This window comes from Acipenser ruthenus, chromosome 18 (genome assembly GCF_902713425.1).
Source record: "Acipenser ruthenus chromosome 18, fAciRut3.2 maternal haplotype, whole genome shotgun sequence".
NCBI classification, from domain to species: domain Eukaryota; kingdom Metazoa; phylum Chordata; class Actinopteri; order Acipenseriformes; family Acipenseridae; genus Acipenser; species Acipenser ruthenus.
The window spans coordinates 16959315-16976546 of NC_081206.1; the positions used below are offsets into that span (position 1 = coordinate 16959315).

The window sequence follows — 17232 nt, forward strand, 5'->3', positions numbered from 1 at the left end:
AAAAACAATATGAATGTTATGCAGTCAGTCTATATCATGCACCTCCTGTTAACTCTTAAAAACACCATGGTATGCTAAATAGATACATTTTTCCCAAGTATGCTACACGCACAGAAATTCTCCCAATATTTGTAAAACAATGTAACTTTTTACATACATACTTTTAAAGAAAAAAATAATAATTCTATTCCTTTGCAGACCTGGTAGAGATAGATATATAGATATTGGCTGGTCTACTGTTTTGAGAGCAGTTAGCTGTCCTTGACCTGTATACAGATCAGCACTGATGTCTACATGTTCTCTCGGCCCTCCCTCAAGACCTCAAGGTGGTCAAACCTAAGCAGATGTTGGTAGCCCTCCAGCCTCATTGTCAACCTGTGCCGCCTTCCTCTCTCTCTCAGCTGACAACGCTGCGAGGCTCCATCCTGGAGGACGCAGTGCCCTCCACCTCGAAGCACGGCTCTGCCCGTGGGCTTCCCCTGAAGGAGGTGCTGGAGTATCTCATCCCTGAACTCAACACACACTGCCTGCGCCTGGCCCTCAACACTCCCAAGGTCACTGAGCAGCTCATGAAGCTGGACGAGCAGGGGGTAAGAGGCCAGGGCTCTGTCTGTCTACTGTTGATTGTCTACAGTGCAAGCTGGAAAAGAAATACATTGATCATTACAATAGCTGATTTATATATCAGTTATTGGTTAATTAATAACAAGTTAAATGGTGTAGTAATGTAACAGTTTAGCGTAAGTGAACTGAGGAGATGTGTGCCACTGCAGTAGTGTTGTAATATATAGAATAATACTCAGGCCTCTTTGTATTTTTATATTCTATGGATTTTACACTATTGCACTATATCTAGAGAAAGCCCTTTTCCATGTTTTTTTTTTGTATGGGCCAAGATTCAATTAAAGGTAGCATCCATGTAATATTGTTTGTTATTTAGCATTGTATTCTTAGCACGTGGCAGTAAGTCCCCATAATACATGCTGTGTCTCATCATGTATGAATGATTTGTTGAGTTAATGTGTATGCTGGGTCACATTTTAAAATTTGAAGTTATAAAACTGACCTTTCCCAAGATACTGATCCTGTACCAACGTGTCTGTGATGCGTTGATTGCAACATTGAATGTTGTTTTTTTGTTTCCACAGCTCAGCTTCCAGTTGAAGGTGGGTGTCATGTACTGTAAAGCAGGGCAGAGTAGCGAGGAGGAGATGTACAATAATGAGTCGGCCGGACCTGCCTTTGAAGAGTTCCTGATGCTGCTTGGGGATCGCATTCGACTGAAGGGCTTCAGCAAATACCGGGCACAGCTCGACACCAAGAGTACGTACCATCCACAGGGGGAATAGGACGCTATAGGGAGGCAGTGCTGGAGAGCTGTGTAAGAGAGGCTTTAGACTAGTGCTTATTACTCGAGTGCAGAGTAATGATGGTGCTGGAGAGCTGAGAATGGAGTGTTTAGACTAATGCTCATTACTAAGGTGCAGGGTAATGACAGTGCTTGAGAACTGTGTCTAGAACTTGTGCTGTAGTTCGAAACCGAAAAAGCAATAGATTTTGGACTGAGAGGGAAGTGCTTACCAAGGTTTTACAATCTCTTTTCTTACTAGCACATGCAATTATCATAGCCCCCATCTGTTTTCTGTCTATTGGCCCTTTGCTTGTTTTTTTTTAATTCTTCAAATTGAAATAAGCAATGATTTCAAAGACAACGCTAAAGAAAAAGTTGCTGCTGCTGCTTCCTGGTACAGAATCACTCTTTGTAGTCTAAACACATTTCAGTGATCTGTAATCAAATCATGATATGAGCTATAGCAAAAACCCTTGATTTGACACTTCTTTATGATCACAGTGACAGTGGAGTGTTATGAACATCTGTATCACTGCAACAGTGTCTACTTGAATCCATTCTTCCTACTCTTTGCCCCTCAGTCTCTCCTTCCCACATTTTCTTTGAACTAGGAATTATATATTTTTCAATCCCTTTATGGGAATCAGTTAATCAACAGACTTTGCTCCAGAGATTCGCTTCCCTGCGGTCTTTTGTACTCCACTCAACAGCTTTCCTGAGCACCTGCACCCTGATCCCCTGTAAGGAAGATTATTTCCCCCTATTTGTGCTCAGTGTATCCAGATCTCTACAGCTGCCTTATGATTGCACAGCAGCAATTCCTGCTGGGTAGGGACCACGCCAATGTATTACGGCTGAATAGCAATCCCAACTGGTCCTTATGTTACCACTGTATGCTCAGTATTTATGTGCTAGCTTACAGATATAACCTGCACACTCCTTAAATTATTTTTGGACTTGTCTGCCTGTTTGGATTTGGCATCGCCTTGGTGTGCGGCATGTTCTCCTGGTATACCCTGGGTTCCTTGACTACTCTGGAAGGCTGAACGAATGCTGCACTTTTAAAGATGATAATGCTCCCATCCACCGTGCCAGAATTGTGCGTGAATGGTTTGAGGAGCATGATGGAGACTTCAGGCATTATTTGTGGCCACCACAATTTTCTACCCAGTTGAGCATGTTTGGGATGAACTTGGTCAAGGCTGTAATTGGGGCAAATGGTGGTTCAAGTCGATTAGAAAGTTCATAGTGGTCCTTGTTATATTTTTCTGCTTTGTGAAAAACCTGCTTTTTGAAAATTACCATATCTACTGTACTTGGTAAACCTGTCTCCTCTGCAGCAATATCTAGCCAAGTCGCTCACAGTTGTGGTCATTTATTTTATTTATAAATTAATTACATGTTTGTTTTTCTATAAATTACTTTAAAGCTGATGTTGCACTGAGGCATGGTGCATACTTACCATGTGTGCCCAGTTACATGGTGGATGTAAGATAGATTTACCAAAACTATAAACCTTTTTAGCGTGTGTTTAAAGAGTGAATTCACTTTGTATGGCTCACATTTTCCTGTATGGTAGGATGCCATTTCTCTGCTTTACTTTTCTCTTTTTGAAAGCTGTTTTTTATCTGAGCCATGCTCAACACCACTGATATAATGCCAAACCTCTTAAATCAGTTTGGCAGCATCTGGCAAGATGATACTGTACAGTGTTGATCCAGTAAGCCCTGGGGGAAGTAAAGCCATGCCATATTTTTATTGGGGTATTTATGGTAAGCAAAGTCATTCCAGGGGACACATTTTAGAGATTCAGGAGTCGGATGTGGCCCACAAGACACCTGTTGCAACTGTGCTATTAATTGTTGGCTCATCCAGTTCAAAATGCTCAATCAGAATGCTGGTATAAAAATATAAAAAGCCAAGTAAAATAGACAAAATAGAGTTTTTCAGTGTATTTCAATACTCTAGTCTGCTTGACTTTTTTTGTTTTACCTGTCTTATTAGCTCCAGTTCTGAATTATTTGATTGGGTTGTAACTTGTTCTAATGCTTTCTCAAAAGTGCTCACCAAGGTTTTAGCATCCATTTATCTTTTAGCACTAGCAAAATAATCCCTGGTCCCTCTTTATTTTCGAAGATTTTTTTTGTTTGTTTGCTTTCTTAAATATTTGGATATATTTAAAAATACAACTTTATATAATTCTGCTGGTGCTGCTTGGTGCATAATAATGTCATACAGACATGCTCAAATTTGTTGGTACCCCTCCACAAAAAACGAAGAATGCACAATTTTCTCTGAAATAACTTGAAACTGACAAAAGTAATTGGCATCCACCATTGTTTATTCCATATTTAATAGAAATCAGACTTTGCTTTTGATTTTTTATTCAACATAATATTGTAAATAATAAAACAAATGAAAATGGCATGGACAAAAATGATGGGACCGCTAACCTAATATTTTGTTGCACAACCTTTAGAGGCAATCACTGCAATCAAATGTTTTCTGAAGCTCTCAATGAGACTTCTGCACCTGTTAACAGGTAGTTTGGCCCACTCTTCCTGAGCAAATTGCTCCAGCTGTCTCAGGTTTGATGGGTGCCTTCTCCAGACTGCAAGTTTCAGCTCTTTCCATAGATGTTCGATGGGATTCAGATCAGGACTCATAGAAGGCCACTTCAGAATAGTCCAATGTTTTGTTCTTATCCATTCTTGGGTGCTTTTAGCTGTGTGTTTTGGGTCATTATCCTGTTGGAGGACCCATGACCTGCGACTGAGACAGAGCTTTCTGACACTGGGCAGTACGTTTCGCTCCAGAATACCTTGATGGTCTTGAGATTTCATTGTGCCCTGCACAGATTCAAGGCACCTTGTGCCAGGCGCAGCAAAGCAGCCCCAAAACATAACCGAGCCTCCTCCATGTTTCACTGTAGGTATGGTGTTCTTTTCTTTGAAAGCTTCATTTTTTCGTCTGTGAACATAGAGCTGATGTGACTTGCCAAAAAGCTCCAGTTTTGACTCATCTGTCCAAAGGACATTCTCCCAGAAGGATTGTGGCTTGTCAATATGCATTTGAGCAAATTCCTGTCTGGCTTTTTTATGTTTTTCTTTCAAAAGTGGAGTCCTCATGGGTCTTCTTCCATGGAGCCCACTTTCGCTCAAAAAGCGACGGATGGTGCGATCAGAAACTGACGTACCTTTACCTTGGAGTTCAGCTTGTATCTCTTTGGCAGTTATCCTTGGTTCTTTTTCTACCATTCGCACTATCCTTCTGTTCAATCTGGGGTTGATTTTCCTCTTGCGGCCGCGCCCAGGGAGGTTGGCTACAGTTCCATGGACCTTAAACTTCTTAATAATATTTGCAACTGTTGTCACAGGAACATCAAGCTGCTTTGAGATGGTCTTGTAGCCTTTACCTTTACCATGCTTGTCTATTATTTTCTTTCTGATCTCCTCAGACAACTCTCTCCTTTGCTTTCTCTGGTCCATGTTCAGTGTGGTGCACACAATGATACCAAACAGCACAGTGACTACTTTTCTCCATTTAAATAGGCTGAATGACTGATTTACAAGATTGGAGACATGTGTGATACTAATTAAAGAAACTAATTAGTTTGAAATATCACTATAATCCAATTATTTATTATCTTTTCTAAGGGGTACCAACAAATGTGTCCAGGCCATTTTAGAATATCTTTTGTAGAATAAGCAATAATTCATCTCTTTTCACAGCTTCTTTGCTTTATTCTATGACATACCAAAGGCATACAAGTATACATGATAAAATAGCTTTTAATTTCATCACTTTTCAGGAGGAATGAAGCATTATTTCAATGAGCTGTAAGGGTACCAACAAATTTAAGCACGTCTGTATGTTGTAGTTCAAAGTCACTCCAATGGTCTCGGTGCAATCTGACTATGGAACCCTCAGCAAAGGCACCAGGTTGCAGCAGTTTATCTGTATATCACGAATTAAGGTAAAAAGAAAAGTGAAGACCCTAAAGGATTTTCTCCACAATAAAGGTGGGGGGGTGGGCTTGGGGGGATAATTAACTTAATTTTAAAGCATTTGTTTGGCAATCTGCAGTGGAGAGAAAGCCCCATACTGTGTCTGAGAAGGCCAAATCCCCAGGCAGGAAACCCCAGCAGCTGTTGCTTTGAGTCCCTTTAATCTCCCTGCCTCCCGCACTGCAGCCCAGGGACCGGAGCTCCTCATTGCAGACAAGAAAAGTGCTAGAGGAGTAAGTGGCCGTAGGACTGCTCAATAACCCGATCTTTATCACAAACAAGCTTATGTAAAAGTCACTGTGTAATTGGTCTCTCTTTCAGCCTGTCAAAGGGTCTGTGTGTTTCGGCAGCTGCTGGTCATTATATATGATTATTATGGACAGCCAAAGGGGAGAGGAGAGGACAGAACTGACTTCTAGGGGCTTTCAAACTATTTTCTTCATTGTATTAGTACTGGGACAAATATAATAACAAACACTGCTTGAAATGTATTTTGGGAGCAAAAAAATTACCATGTTCGTAGTCGTTCATGTAACAGAATTTATAAATGACTGTATCGGTGACTGTACTATTGTACGCAAAAGAAACCAGTGATGAATGACATCTAATAACACACATTCTGCAGTACAATGGAGTGTTTCTCTCCTTTCTCTAATAATCATTTGTTGGGTACATCTTATTAGCAAAAGCATAAGCAGGATATGCAGATACACAAACGAGAATTAAAAGCAGCTGCTTCCTGGTACCTCGTTGCTTCCTGTGCTGTAGGTCATTTGATGTCACTTACTCAATTACAGCACAGACAGCTTTGTATTTGATCATTCTATAGCATTATACTTGAAGAATTTGTATATTCAAATTTAGTAAAAAAATAAAAATAAATAATAAAACACCTTGGTTAGCATTGCTGTAAAGCACTACAGCATCAGATTCTCACGTTGCTGCTGAACAAACCCACGTGTTCTCATTATGTGATAAGTGTTGAAGTTTGAAATTAATAGCATACCCACATGCCAGAGTAAACCAGCCAAACCAACTGTGAAAAAACTAATTTGAAGCTAAATGAAATCCCCAGTTATCTAGAAGAATTAAGACTTGAGAGAATCTGTATTGCTACAGCAGGCTGGATGAGGTATTGAATGTCGGAGATGGGTGGAGGGGGCTGTGTGATGCTAGTCTGTCTTGTGTCTCACCTCTGACAGTGAGTTTGGTGGTCTCAACCTGGATCCCAGTGGACATCACAAAATAACCACACGATTGTCAGTCTGTGCTTGAGAGGGGCCCAGGACTGAATGACCTCAGAGCTGTGAGGGGAAGGTCTCTTGGCACCTGCCAGTCTAGAAAGATAACTCCACTCAACACTGCAGACTGCTCCAGTAGTATAAAGATAACTCCACTTAACACTGCAGAGCACTGTAGTAGTATAGGAACAATAACTCCACTCAACACTGCAGAGTGCTCTAGTAATATAGGAGAGAACTCCACTCAATACTGCAGGCCAGTTGGAGATAGGGCAGAAATTACAGTTGCACACGTGTAGTGGTCATTTCTAAAACCACCTCATTTCAGAAATTCCGCTTTTTTGAAGTGGTTGAAAATGGGCTTCAGGTAACAGTCTGGTAAATAAGCAGAAAGAACAAACCACACAAAATAGGGTATTAAGCAGATACACATAAAATGTTGGTGCTCTACAGTGTCCTTTAATCCCTGTAAACACCTCGACTCCCAAACTATTTCTAGCCCATGTCAGTCTCTGTCAGTAAGCAAATGCATATGCCAATTGCAGATTGTTTCTGTCTGAACCGGCAGGCTGCAGTTCCCTCTTGTAACGTGCCTCTCTGTGTTTTACAGCGGACTCTACTGGAACTCACTCTTTATACACCGTGTACAAGGACTATGAGATCATGTTCCATGTGTCGACCATGCTGCCCTACACTCCAAACAACAAGCAGCAGGTAACTGCACATTCAAACACTGCATGCTAAAGATAGCGACTGCACTGGCTGTGATGATGGGTACAGGGAGGGCAGACACATTTAGCCAGGTACAGGGCGATGACTGAGAAGGAATTGGAGATTTAGGTAGAGATTATACCATAGTTAAATAATGTATTGAGACACTGGCAGCAATATAATGGGGAAATGTTGTTACACAGATTTAATATGAGATTAAGACATGTGGCTATAAAATATACATATGATGAGATTCATGGCTTTAGTAATCCACCAGTGTGCCTTGCATTATTTCTGCTCTGATTTTGTCTGTGGAATAACTCAACTTGTAAATCTTTCTTATGGCGGACCTCTTTACACTGTAGACAGACTTTGTTCAAGGGGTACTGTTACCAGTTTGAAGCTGAAATACATCATTATCAGCTTTTAATAACAACAGACAGCAGCCGATCATAACTACACTTCATCATCTGACGCACCCTCGCCAATACGACTGCAACAGTGGAGAGAGTTTTAATTAGATACAGGGAAACGTGTGATACATTTTTAAAGGACTTACGCAGATTATATTTTGGTTGATTTGCAAAGGAAATGTTAATGAGGGTGGGGAGCAGTCTCCTCTCTGAAGGGTTCAACCCCACCTGCTGCAGGGGGAGAGACCCCCTGCTTGTTTCAGACGCCTCTTGCCTTCCTTTCCAAAGTGATGTAGTCAGTAATCCTTTAAACCCTGTGAAACACCATCTGTGGGGAGTTAGACAATGCTTGCAGACTACTGAAGCCATAGGGGAACAGGAGAGCAGGTAGGTGAGGTCGTGGCTCTGACCCTGTTCAGTGCTGCAAGGAGAACTCTCGAATACAGGCAGGTCAAAGTTCAAAAGTAATTACATTTTGTCCTTTTTTTTAACTTTGTAGTTTTTTTTTATGATTGCAATCGTAGTTTAATAGTTTTAACTAATTTTTGGTGAATTCATAGCTGAATGTGCTATGGTTGATTTCCTCATTCCAGAATTTTTGAACTCTATTGGCTACACATGCTCTATGCTATACACGATATAAAACATTTATTTAGGAATGAGGAAATTAAATGGATCGACATTTAGCAGTCGACAACCAATAGCAGATTTGGCTGAAAAGCTTGTGTGGAGACAACTATATGGTTGGGGGGAGGGGGGATAAATCTATTAAAACAACTAAAACAGCTGCAAAAACATCATACAAAAGGAAGGGACCATTAAAATAGCATTTGAATCTCTTAATTCAATTTAATTATGTATATTTACAGGGGATACAATCAGAAAAGGTTGTATTGTTATCTACGGGCCATAAAGCCAAAGGCAGAGAAATCTCAGTACGATATTTCATCTGCAGCTAAGCAGTTTATTGCTAGATCTATGCTGTTGCAAGACTGTGATTCTTCTTAGACATTTTGCCTTTGCTTCCGAATGGGGCCCTATTAATCTCAGCCAGAGCTCTGTGCAGACCCGTGGACTCTGAGTTATTAACAAGCAATGTCTTGCAGTTGCTGAGGAAGCGGCACATCGGGAATGACATTGTGACCATCGTGTTCCAGGAGCCCGGGGCCCAACCCTTCAGCCCCAAGAATATCCGCTCGCACTTCCAGCACGTCTTTGTGGTGGTGCGGGCGCACGAGCCCTGCTCCGACAACACCTGCTACAGGTGAGGCATGTCCTGTGGGGGGCTGGCTTCCGTTTCTTTACAATGCAATGTGAATGCCATCTTTAAACAATATCATCTTTTAATACGCATCACATATCATAGTGGTAATCAACATACTGAAGTTGTTTAAAGATGGCATGTTAAAAGCAACAAAAAAAGTCAGAAATGCACAGAAGGATTTGATGCTTATAGAAAAAATAAGAATGTGGCAATAGACAAGTTTGTTTCTGCAAATTGACCCTATGGTAGTTCCATTAAAGGGAAACTTCCATTGTAAATGTTTCATTTTTGTCTGTCACTTGTAGGACAAATTCCCGTACACCCTTGTCCTTTCAATTTGAAGGGATGTAATATTGCAGGTGAGGGATGTGAATGTATTGGTTTCTGAGTCCTCAGGTTGTAAACGGCTTCACATTTAGCAGAGTAATTATAACAGTGTTGTGAGTTGAAATGCCGTTGTCCTTAGAAGACTAGGTCTGTGGACTGTAAAGGATATGAATGTGACAGGCATGGTAGCACAGCAGGCTTCGTTAATCATTGTTCAGTCCTGGGTTTGAATCCAGCCTGGAGACACACACGAAATGAGTTCATCTTCCTCAGTGTAAGCAGAGATTAAAATCTATACCACAAGATGAACCTCGCACATTTCAGCACACATCTCTGCTTGAGAGAGGCACTAGACTGAATAGGAGGCAGGGGGTGTTCAGATCAGGATCTCTCTCTCTCTCTCTCTCTCTCTCTCTCTCTCTCTCTCTCTCTCTCTCTCTCTCTCTCTCTCTCTCTCTCTCTCTCTCTCTCTCTCTCTCTCTCTCTCTCTCTCTCTCTCTCTCTCTCTCTCTCTCTCTCTCTCTCTCTCTCTCTGCGCCTCTCTGTCGGCACAGTGTCTGACTGGCAAGAACCGAAATACAACAAATAAAAAACAAAAAAACTGCTGTATTGGAACAACCCTGAACAAGGCAGCCTGTCACATTTGACTAGCTTTGCTCTTTTCAATTGCCAACAACAGCAAGCTAATGGATATTCTAATTGCAAATCCTTTTTTTACACACTCCTTTAATAGTTCCTCCAGGGAACTTCATTATTTGAGTTAGCGTACCGTGCGGCATTTTAAACTGAAAAAAAGAAGACGGTATAGTAGCCCCAGGCTTTGGGTCCCGGGTGCAGATTGGTTTTTAGAACTTTAATTCAGGATACATTAAAATATCTATCTCTCTATCTATCTCTCTCTATCTTCCTGTTAGCTGTGTGGTCACATGACCTAATTGCAGCTAGACTATTGGCGTGAAACTCAGATACTGCACAGGAAGTGATTGTCGAACACCTAGATTTCTGCGTATTGTATTGAGTAGATAAATATTCTTAAAGTACATAAGTTAGCTACTGAGTGATATTTTGTTAATTATCAGAATAATCAAATCAATAAACGTTTTACAGTCATTTCATGCAGCTCAAATGGTTTAATACCATGCAGTGCTTTTTAATATCCTGTGCTGCTTTCAGAGGGATGAAACAGGTTGGTTAGTTCACCTTTCTGTAGATCTAATACTGAATTTAAGTTCTGGGGCTTTAGCACAAAGTGCCTGTCTGTCTTCCTTCTCTCCTGAAGCTAATAAGATTTCCGGCCATATTGGTGCACACTTAAGTGTGCAGAGATAATGGATTTTCTGCACTGAGAAACAACATTAAGTGGCGCTCTGTTTGTTAAAGGGGTTATATAACCAAGGCTTTTAAATGTTCTTATATTCATGCATCTTAATGCTATAAACACTTTCACATGAGTGTTTTATACAAGCATCTCCCCTAGAAAAAGTACAGCTGCGTGGAGTGCAGTGTGGTTTGAGCCCCGATTTATGGCAATTGTTTTACTTCTTTGTTTTTCAAGAAACTTTAAGTTAGTATGTGTGTGTGTGTGTGTTTTAATGAATTGCAGACCTCAAAGCTGTTCTATTGAGCAGTACTGTGTACGGTATAGAGAAATTGGCAGCTATTTCAGTTTTAGATTAAATAGTCATTGTTAGAGAACGATTAATTAATTAGTGATAGTCGTGGCATTATTTTTTAATTAACCATTTATCGATCAGTTAAACACCACCATGCCCATTTTAGAGCCTCATGTAAATATATTATTATTAGCACATGCATGTTTCCAGCTATATTTGAAGAGTCTGCACATGACATTTTTGGTTCTTGTTTTTAAATGACTCTTCTCAGTGCATCAATTATTGACGATTACTACCTATCTGGTATTCAATTAGGGAACTGGTTACTGATTGCACCTCAAAAAAAGTTATTGAGAAGTGAGACTTTGTTTAGGTAAAATTACCAGCGCACATGAAATGTAAGTGTTCCAGCACAGGAGGATGGGTGTTTTGATCTGGTTTGTCTGGGAGTGGACATGGCTTTTTGGATGACTTTGTCTGACTTGGGCTGCTCAAGAGTTAAACCCCTTGTCCCAGTCGCTCTCCAACACAAACACGAGCCTCTGGCAGAGACAGTAATGTGCCCCAGAGCTGCTGTGGGAACCCTTTCAAAACAAACCGGGCGCATTCCTTCACACTGCAGCCACTGAGTTCCACAGATTCCAGACAATACAGGAAACTTTCCATGTCCGTTCCAGCTGATTTAATGAAAGGAAAAGAAAAATTCAAACCAAGTATGTGTGTGTGTTTTATTTTATTTTATTTTTATATATTCAGACACTTTAATGTAAATTCAGTGTAATTGAGTTTAGTTATATACAGTTCTTTGTGTTTATGAGTTCAGTTGGCCACTTTCCAGTGCTGCTAGGAAAAGAAAAAAAAAAGGTTGTCAAGCTTTTTCAAGAGTGTGGGTACATTGGGACACGGGGCTGGTCTGAAGCAAGCAATAGGAAGGGGCTATACGATGGGAATGTTGCCTGTAAATGTGCACACTAAAGTGCAAATTCACACAAAAAAAATAGGATATGCAGGTAAGGTACTGTAATATGATCGAACTGTTATTTGTATATTTAGTATTGTAAGCAAGAGTCTTAGTTTTTTATACAGGGGTCCCCAGTGACTACAGGGGTCCCAGAGTGTGGTTTGAATCCCACTCACACCAAGCTGAGCTAAAAAAAAACACAAAGCAAGAACCTAAATTGCCTATATTCCTAACCTGCGCCCCTGTGTGTTTCAGCGTTGCTGTAGCCCGTTCCAAAGATGTCCCCTCCTTCGGCCCGCCAATCCCCAAGGGGGTGACATTCCCCAAGTCCACGGTGTTCCGGGACTTCCTGCTGGCCAAGGTCATCAACGCGGAGAATGCGGCGCACAAGTCGGACAAGTTCCGCGCCATGGCCACGCGCACGAGACAGGAGTACCTGCGGGACCTGGCGGAGCGCCACGTCACCAGCACCCCCATCGACCCCTCAGGCAAGTTCCCCTTCATCTCCCTGGCGTCCAAGCGCAAGGAGAAGAGCCGGCCCTACAGCGGCGCGGAGCTGCGCAGCCTGGGTGGCATCACCTGGCACGTGCTGGCCGAGGACTACAGCAGCGGAGGGGCGGAGGTGGAGGGGCTGCTCGCCATCTCCAACGAGTACCTGGTAATCATCGACCGCGAGGCCAAGAGCACCGTGTTCAACTGCTCGGTGCGCGACGTCATCGGCTGGACCCACAGTAGCCCCACCACACTCAAGGTGTTTTACGAACGCGGGGAGTGCCTGTCCTTTCACACCGTCGCAAACAACTACGAAGACTTCCGTGAGGTCGTCAAGCGCCTGGAAGTGAGTGGGACACAGGGGCTGGTGTGACGCACACATGGTAGAAAGGGGCTGTAACAAGGGCCTAAAAGTGACAGACAAACATGAAATATTTACTGTGGATGTAGATTATTATTATTATTATTATTATTATTATTATTATTATTATTATTATTATAATAATAATCCTAAAAGGCCCACTTGTGCAGTAAATATTTAAGCAACATTTCTATTGCTGTCCTTTACGGAAATGAAAATAAAATTAATAGTATAATAAAACTATCAAGAAACTACTCTGAACCATTAACTGACAGCTGCTCTTTCTTATTAGCATTGTTCTTTTATCGTTTTAAATCATTCTGATGCGCCTTTGTCTTTGAGTTGTTTGCAGCAGAAGCAAATCTGCAAAGTTTTGCTCCAACTGGTTCCTAAACTTGTTGTTTCATAGAAAGATTGCACAGTTTTAGCTACTTGTATTGACAGCAATGTATATATTGGTTCATATTGCACTGCTGTTGTGGGGGATATATGAAAGGGATGTAGCTAAAGTAAATAGCTAAAGTATTTTGCGGCAGACATCACCAACCTACATATAATAGTGAAGTGATGGATATTTAGCAAGAACCCTTAGTCCTAGCAGCGCTTGTGGGCTGTATCTCCTGCCGAGTTCCTAATGCGCCCGCGTTGTGGTTTCAGTTTCTGACGAAGGGCTGCAATACGAACGAGATGACGCTGCGGCGAAACGGCCTGGGCCAGCTGGGCTTCCACGTGAACTATGAGGGCATCGTGGCCGAGGTGGAGCCCTACGGGTACGCGTGGCAGGCGGGGCTGCGGCAGGGCAGCCGGCTGGTGGAGATCTGCAAGGTGGCCGTGGCCACGCTGTCCCACGAGCAGATGATCGACCTGCTGAGGACCTCGGTGACCGTCAAGGTGGTCATCATCCCCCCGCACGAGGACTCGACGCCACGCAGGTAGCCAGCACAGCAGGGCATCACAGGGCTGGATATGCCTCCTCCAGAGCTACAGTGTTCATGGGTTACTGTTTAATTGTTATCTAAGGCAATACATTGAACAGTTTGTTATAGATGCTGGCCTTAGTGTTTATACAGCGGTAACTATAGTGTGTCAGGTTTAAACATTTAGGAAAATAGTAGCAGTAGTATTCCTATTTGGCTTCTCAGAAGCAGGTTTCAAAGGGGGAGGACGCTTTTGTGCCTACGGCTAAAACCACCTTTGTAGAATGTATGTAGACTCACTGAACAATTCTGCTTTATGATAGTTTTCTTTGGTGAATGTTTATTTCATGCTTCCTTGTAGCTTCAACTGCTGTTTTAATGACAAACATATTTTACCTTAACTTTCTGTACTATTTCCACGTACAGTATAGTATAGAGAAAGTGGAGCTGGCATATTTAAAATGGAAATCAAAGACAGTTAGCATTCCACATCACTAGGGCTCTGTTAAACTCTTGGAAAAGTGTTGATTGTGAAACAAGTTCACTTTAGTTTTTTCTCCCATAACTTGATTGAGACTGTGATTCTGTTTCATGATAATGTAAAAAAACAAACAAAAAAAACAACAGCTCATTATTTAATTCAAACCGAACGCAAACAGCGAGTGACGTTAAATTGATTTAATTCAATCGTAATTTAAGAATAAGGTATTATTTGAAAAACAGTTTAACATTTTTGCAATGAGTCATTAAGATTTTTTAATCCGGGAAAAGCAATTTAACTGAACTCGCTACGGGAGAAAAAACTAAAGTGATCTGGTTTCACAATCAACGCTTTTCCAAGTGTTTAATTAAGAAACTGAGTCAGCTCAATATAATTTTAAAGGGACATCACATGGCCAAAAGTAAAAACTGAAAATGTAGAGTCCTACACATCCCCATTGAATGAACTGAAAACAGTTACTGATCCTGATTTTGGGAATAAAGCTCAGTGTTGGAGCAGCAAGCATGGAGAGGTGAAGAAACACAATTTATTTTTATTTTATTTTTTTCTTTTAAATTTATTAATCGCCAATTAGTTTTTTGTTATTTTCACCCCAATTTAGTAGTGTCCAAATATTTTGTTTAGCTCAGCTCACCGCCACAACTTCTGCACTAACTCGCGAGGGGCAAAGACGAACACCCGCTGTCCGCCGAAGTGTGTGCCATTAGCTGCCCGCTTTTTTACACACTGCAGACTCACCATACAGCCACCCAGACCTACAGCGTCGGAGGACAACGCAGCCCTGGGCAGCTTACAGGCAAGCCTGCAGGCGCCCGGCCAGACCACAAGGGTCGCTGGTGTGTGGTGAGCCAAGGACACCCTGGCCGACCTAACCCTCCCTCCCCTGCTCGGCCAATTGTGCACCGCCCCCTGGGAGCTCCCGTCCACGGTCAGCAAAGGAATAGCCTGGACTCGAACCAGTGACGTCCAGACTCTAGGGCCCATCCTGCACTCTACGCGAGTGCTTTTACTGGATGCGCCACTCGGGAGCCAGAAACACAATTGTTAATGACATTTAAAGCTATGTTCTCTTTTGAAATACTGATAGACTCAAAGATTACTAAAGGCACATTCCTAAAATACAGCTCTCTGTGAATAAAGTACTGTACTGTGACGTCATGGCTTTTTAGCCGCATTGCAGAATTCTACCCAAGAATAGCATCTATCAGAAGATAATAAAGGGATTGTTACTTTCTTTCTTCAGCAATTCTCAATAATTGGTCAGCACTATCTAATAATTGATAATTCGCACTGTAAGACAGCTGCTTCCCACAACAATTGGCTTTTACTTTCTCATTTACCTCTCCCTGTCTATTTAATTTGAACTCTCCTTTCCATTTTCTAATTATGTGCACAAGCTGCTGCACAGTGTACATACTGTTTTCTTCTTTTCTTGTTTGTTTGGATGTTTCTGTGAAAGCTTGTGACCCTTAACTTTCGAAAACAGGGTTCCCAAAAACTGACTGACCTATTAATTTGAGAGTGCACATTTTTGTGATTTTTTGCTTTTCTAGTTATAATGTGAAGTTTTGCTTTCTAGACCAAAACAGCTGGAAGGCAACATTTACAACTTCTAGAGTAGTGGAGACCGGTTTTTCTCATATCTTTCAATTTAATCATGATAATGGGTTTGAAAACGTATTACTGTTTTATTAGATTAGCGGGTATGTATCAGTATAATTTACAAAATGTCTTCTCCCGCTCTCCCTGCCTCCTCTCTGTCTAGGGGCTGCTCGGAGATGTATCGGATGCCCGTTGTGGAGTACAAGACCAACAATGAGGGGGCTCCTTACGAGTACAAGCTCCCCTTCCGCAACCACAGCAAGTGGCAGCGCACAGCCTCCAGCCCCCAGCAGTCTCCCCCGCAGGGCCACGCCGGCAGCACCCCCAGCAGGGCTGTGTCTGTGGGGGGCAGCATGGGGAAGGCACAGGGCCAAGAGAGGGGGGAGCGGTGCGCCATCATCCCCCGCAGTGTGTCCAGCGACGGCCGCCCGCTGGACCCCAAGAGGTACACCCCATTCCCAGTTGCTGTCGGTAGCTCATCCATCACACTCTAAGTCAATATGTGGTGTGTAGGGTCATGTTGTATACCTCATCTCGAGCAGTTTGGATGAGATGACCGCCGAGCAAAGCTGAGCAGTTCTGGCGGCTCAAACTGCTGAATGCTGTCTCTTATATGACATCCTACACACAACATTTAAAATGACATAAACAGATATTGTACACAACTGCTATTAAACAGAAATGACTAGATTCTGAAAGCTAGTTACTCCTGATTAGTGATTTTATTTATTTATTTATTTATTTATTTATTTATTTATTTTTTTTTCAGAAAGGAAAAATACACACAATGAAGTTTTTAAACTAGAAATAAAAAAAAACCTAGACATTTCACTTCGGGGGTTGTAGGACAAGATGTACTGGAATTCTGACAAATCTTTTAATGGTGAATTTCTAATACGAGATTTCTATTACACAGTAGGACTAAGAGCTCTAACCCACAGTGTTGAGTGCAGTACAGCACTTTCTCACACTGAGATTTGGCTGCTTCTTGTTAAGCACAGAGCTGGTCATTACCACTTCTTCAATGCCCCCTTTTTGCTACTACGCTTGCATGCTTTGACCGCTTTGACTCCCAGCTGTTGCTTTGTGATAGCCTGAAAAGGTCTTTGCCATCCATTAAAAATAACCCCTGCTGTGAAATGCCTTGGATCCATCCCATGCCCTGTTCCTCATCTCTCGTCCCCTCTCCCCTCAGGTTCTCCCCTGGCTCTAACAGTAATTACGCCCTGGTGTCCCAGCATGGCAGGAACTCTCCCAGCAGCCACTCCTACTCCAGCGATACCGGCTCAGGGGGTGGCTCCCACTGGAGACAGAAATCCGTACCTGAGGGGTGAGCTCCACGAAAGGTTAAATATACTTGAAGTGGTGTGGGTCAGAAAGAGACAGGGAGAGAGCTGAAAACAGGTAGAGATGCCACATGATGATTTTCCACTCTGAGCCATGGGGAGGGGTGATGTTTCCAATCATTCA

At 42.1% G+C, this 17232-nt stretch overlaps 1 protein-coding gene across 5 annotated transcripts in view; it reads left to right on the plus strand.

Annotated features, from left to right (window-relative positions):
- The window catches only part of LOC117419717 (signal-induced proliferation-associated 1-like protein 1), a 95005-nt gene that overhangs the window by 58214 nt on the left and 19559 nt on the right, over positions 1-17232 (plus strand). For all 5 annotated transcript variants that reach the window (XM_058991336.1, XM_058991334.1, XM_058991332.1 and 2 more), the window contains 8 exons: positions 402-590; positions 1149-1323; positions 7210-7313; positions 8830-8987; positions 12144-12726; positions 13399-13673; positions 15926-16207; positions 16958-17092. In XM_058991336.1, coding sequence (XP_058847319.1) covers positions 402-590; positions 1149-1323; positions 7210-7313; positions 8830-8987; positions 12144-12726; positions 13399-13673; positions 15926-16207; positions 16958-17092 — 1901 coding nt within the window. The remainder of the gene's footprint in view (positions 1-401; positions 591-1148; positions 1324-7209; positions 7314-8829; positions 8988-12143; positions 12727-13398; positions 13674-15925; positions 16208-16957; positions 17093-17232) is intronic.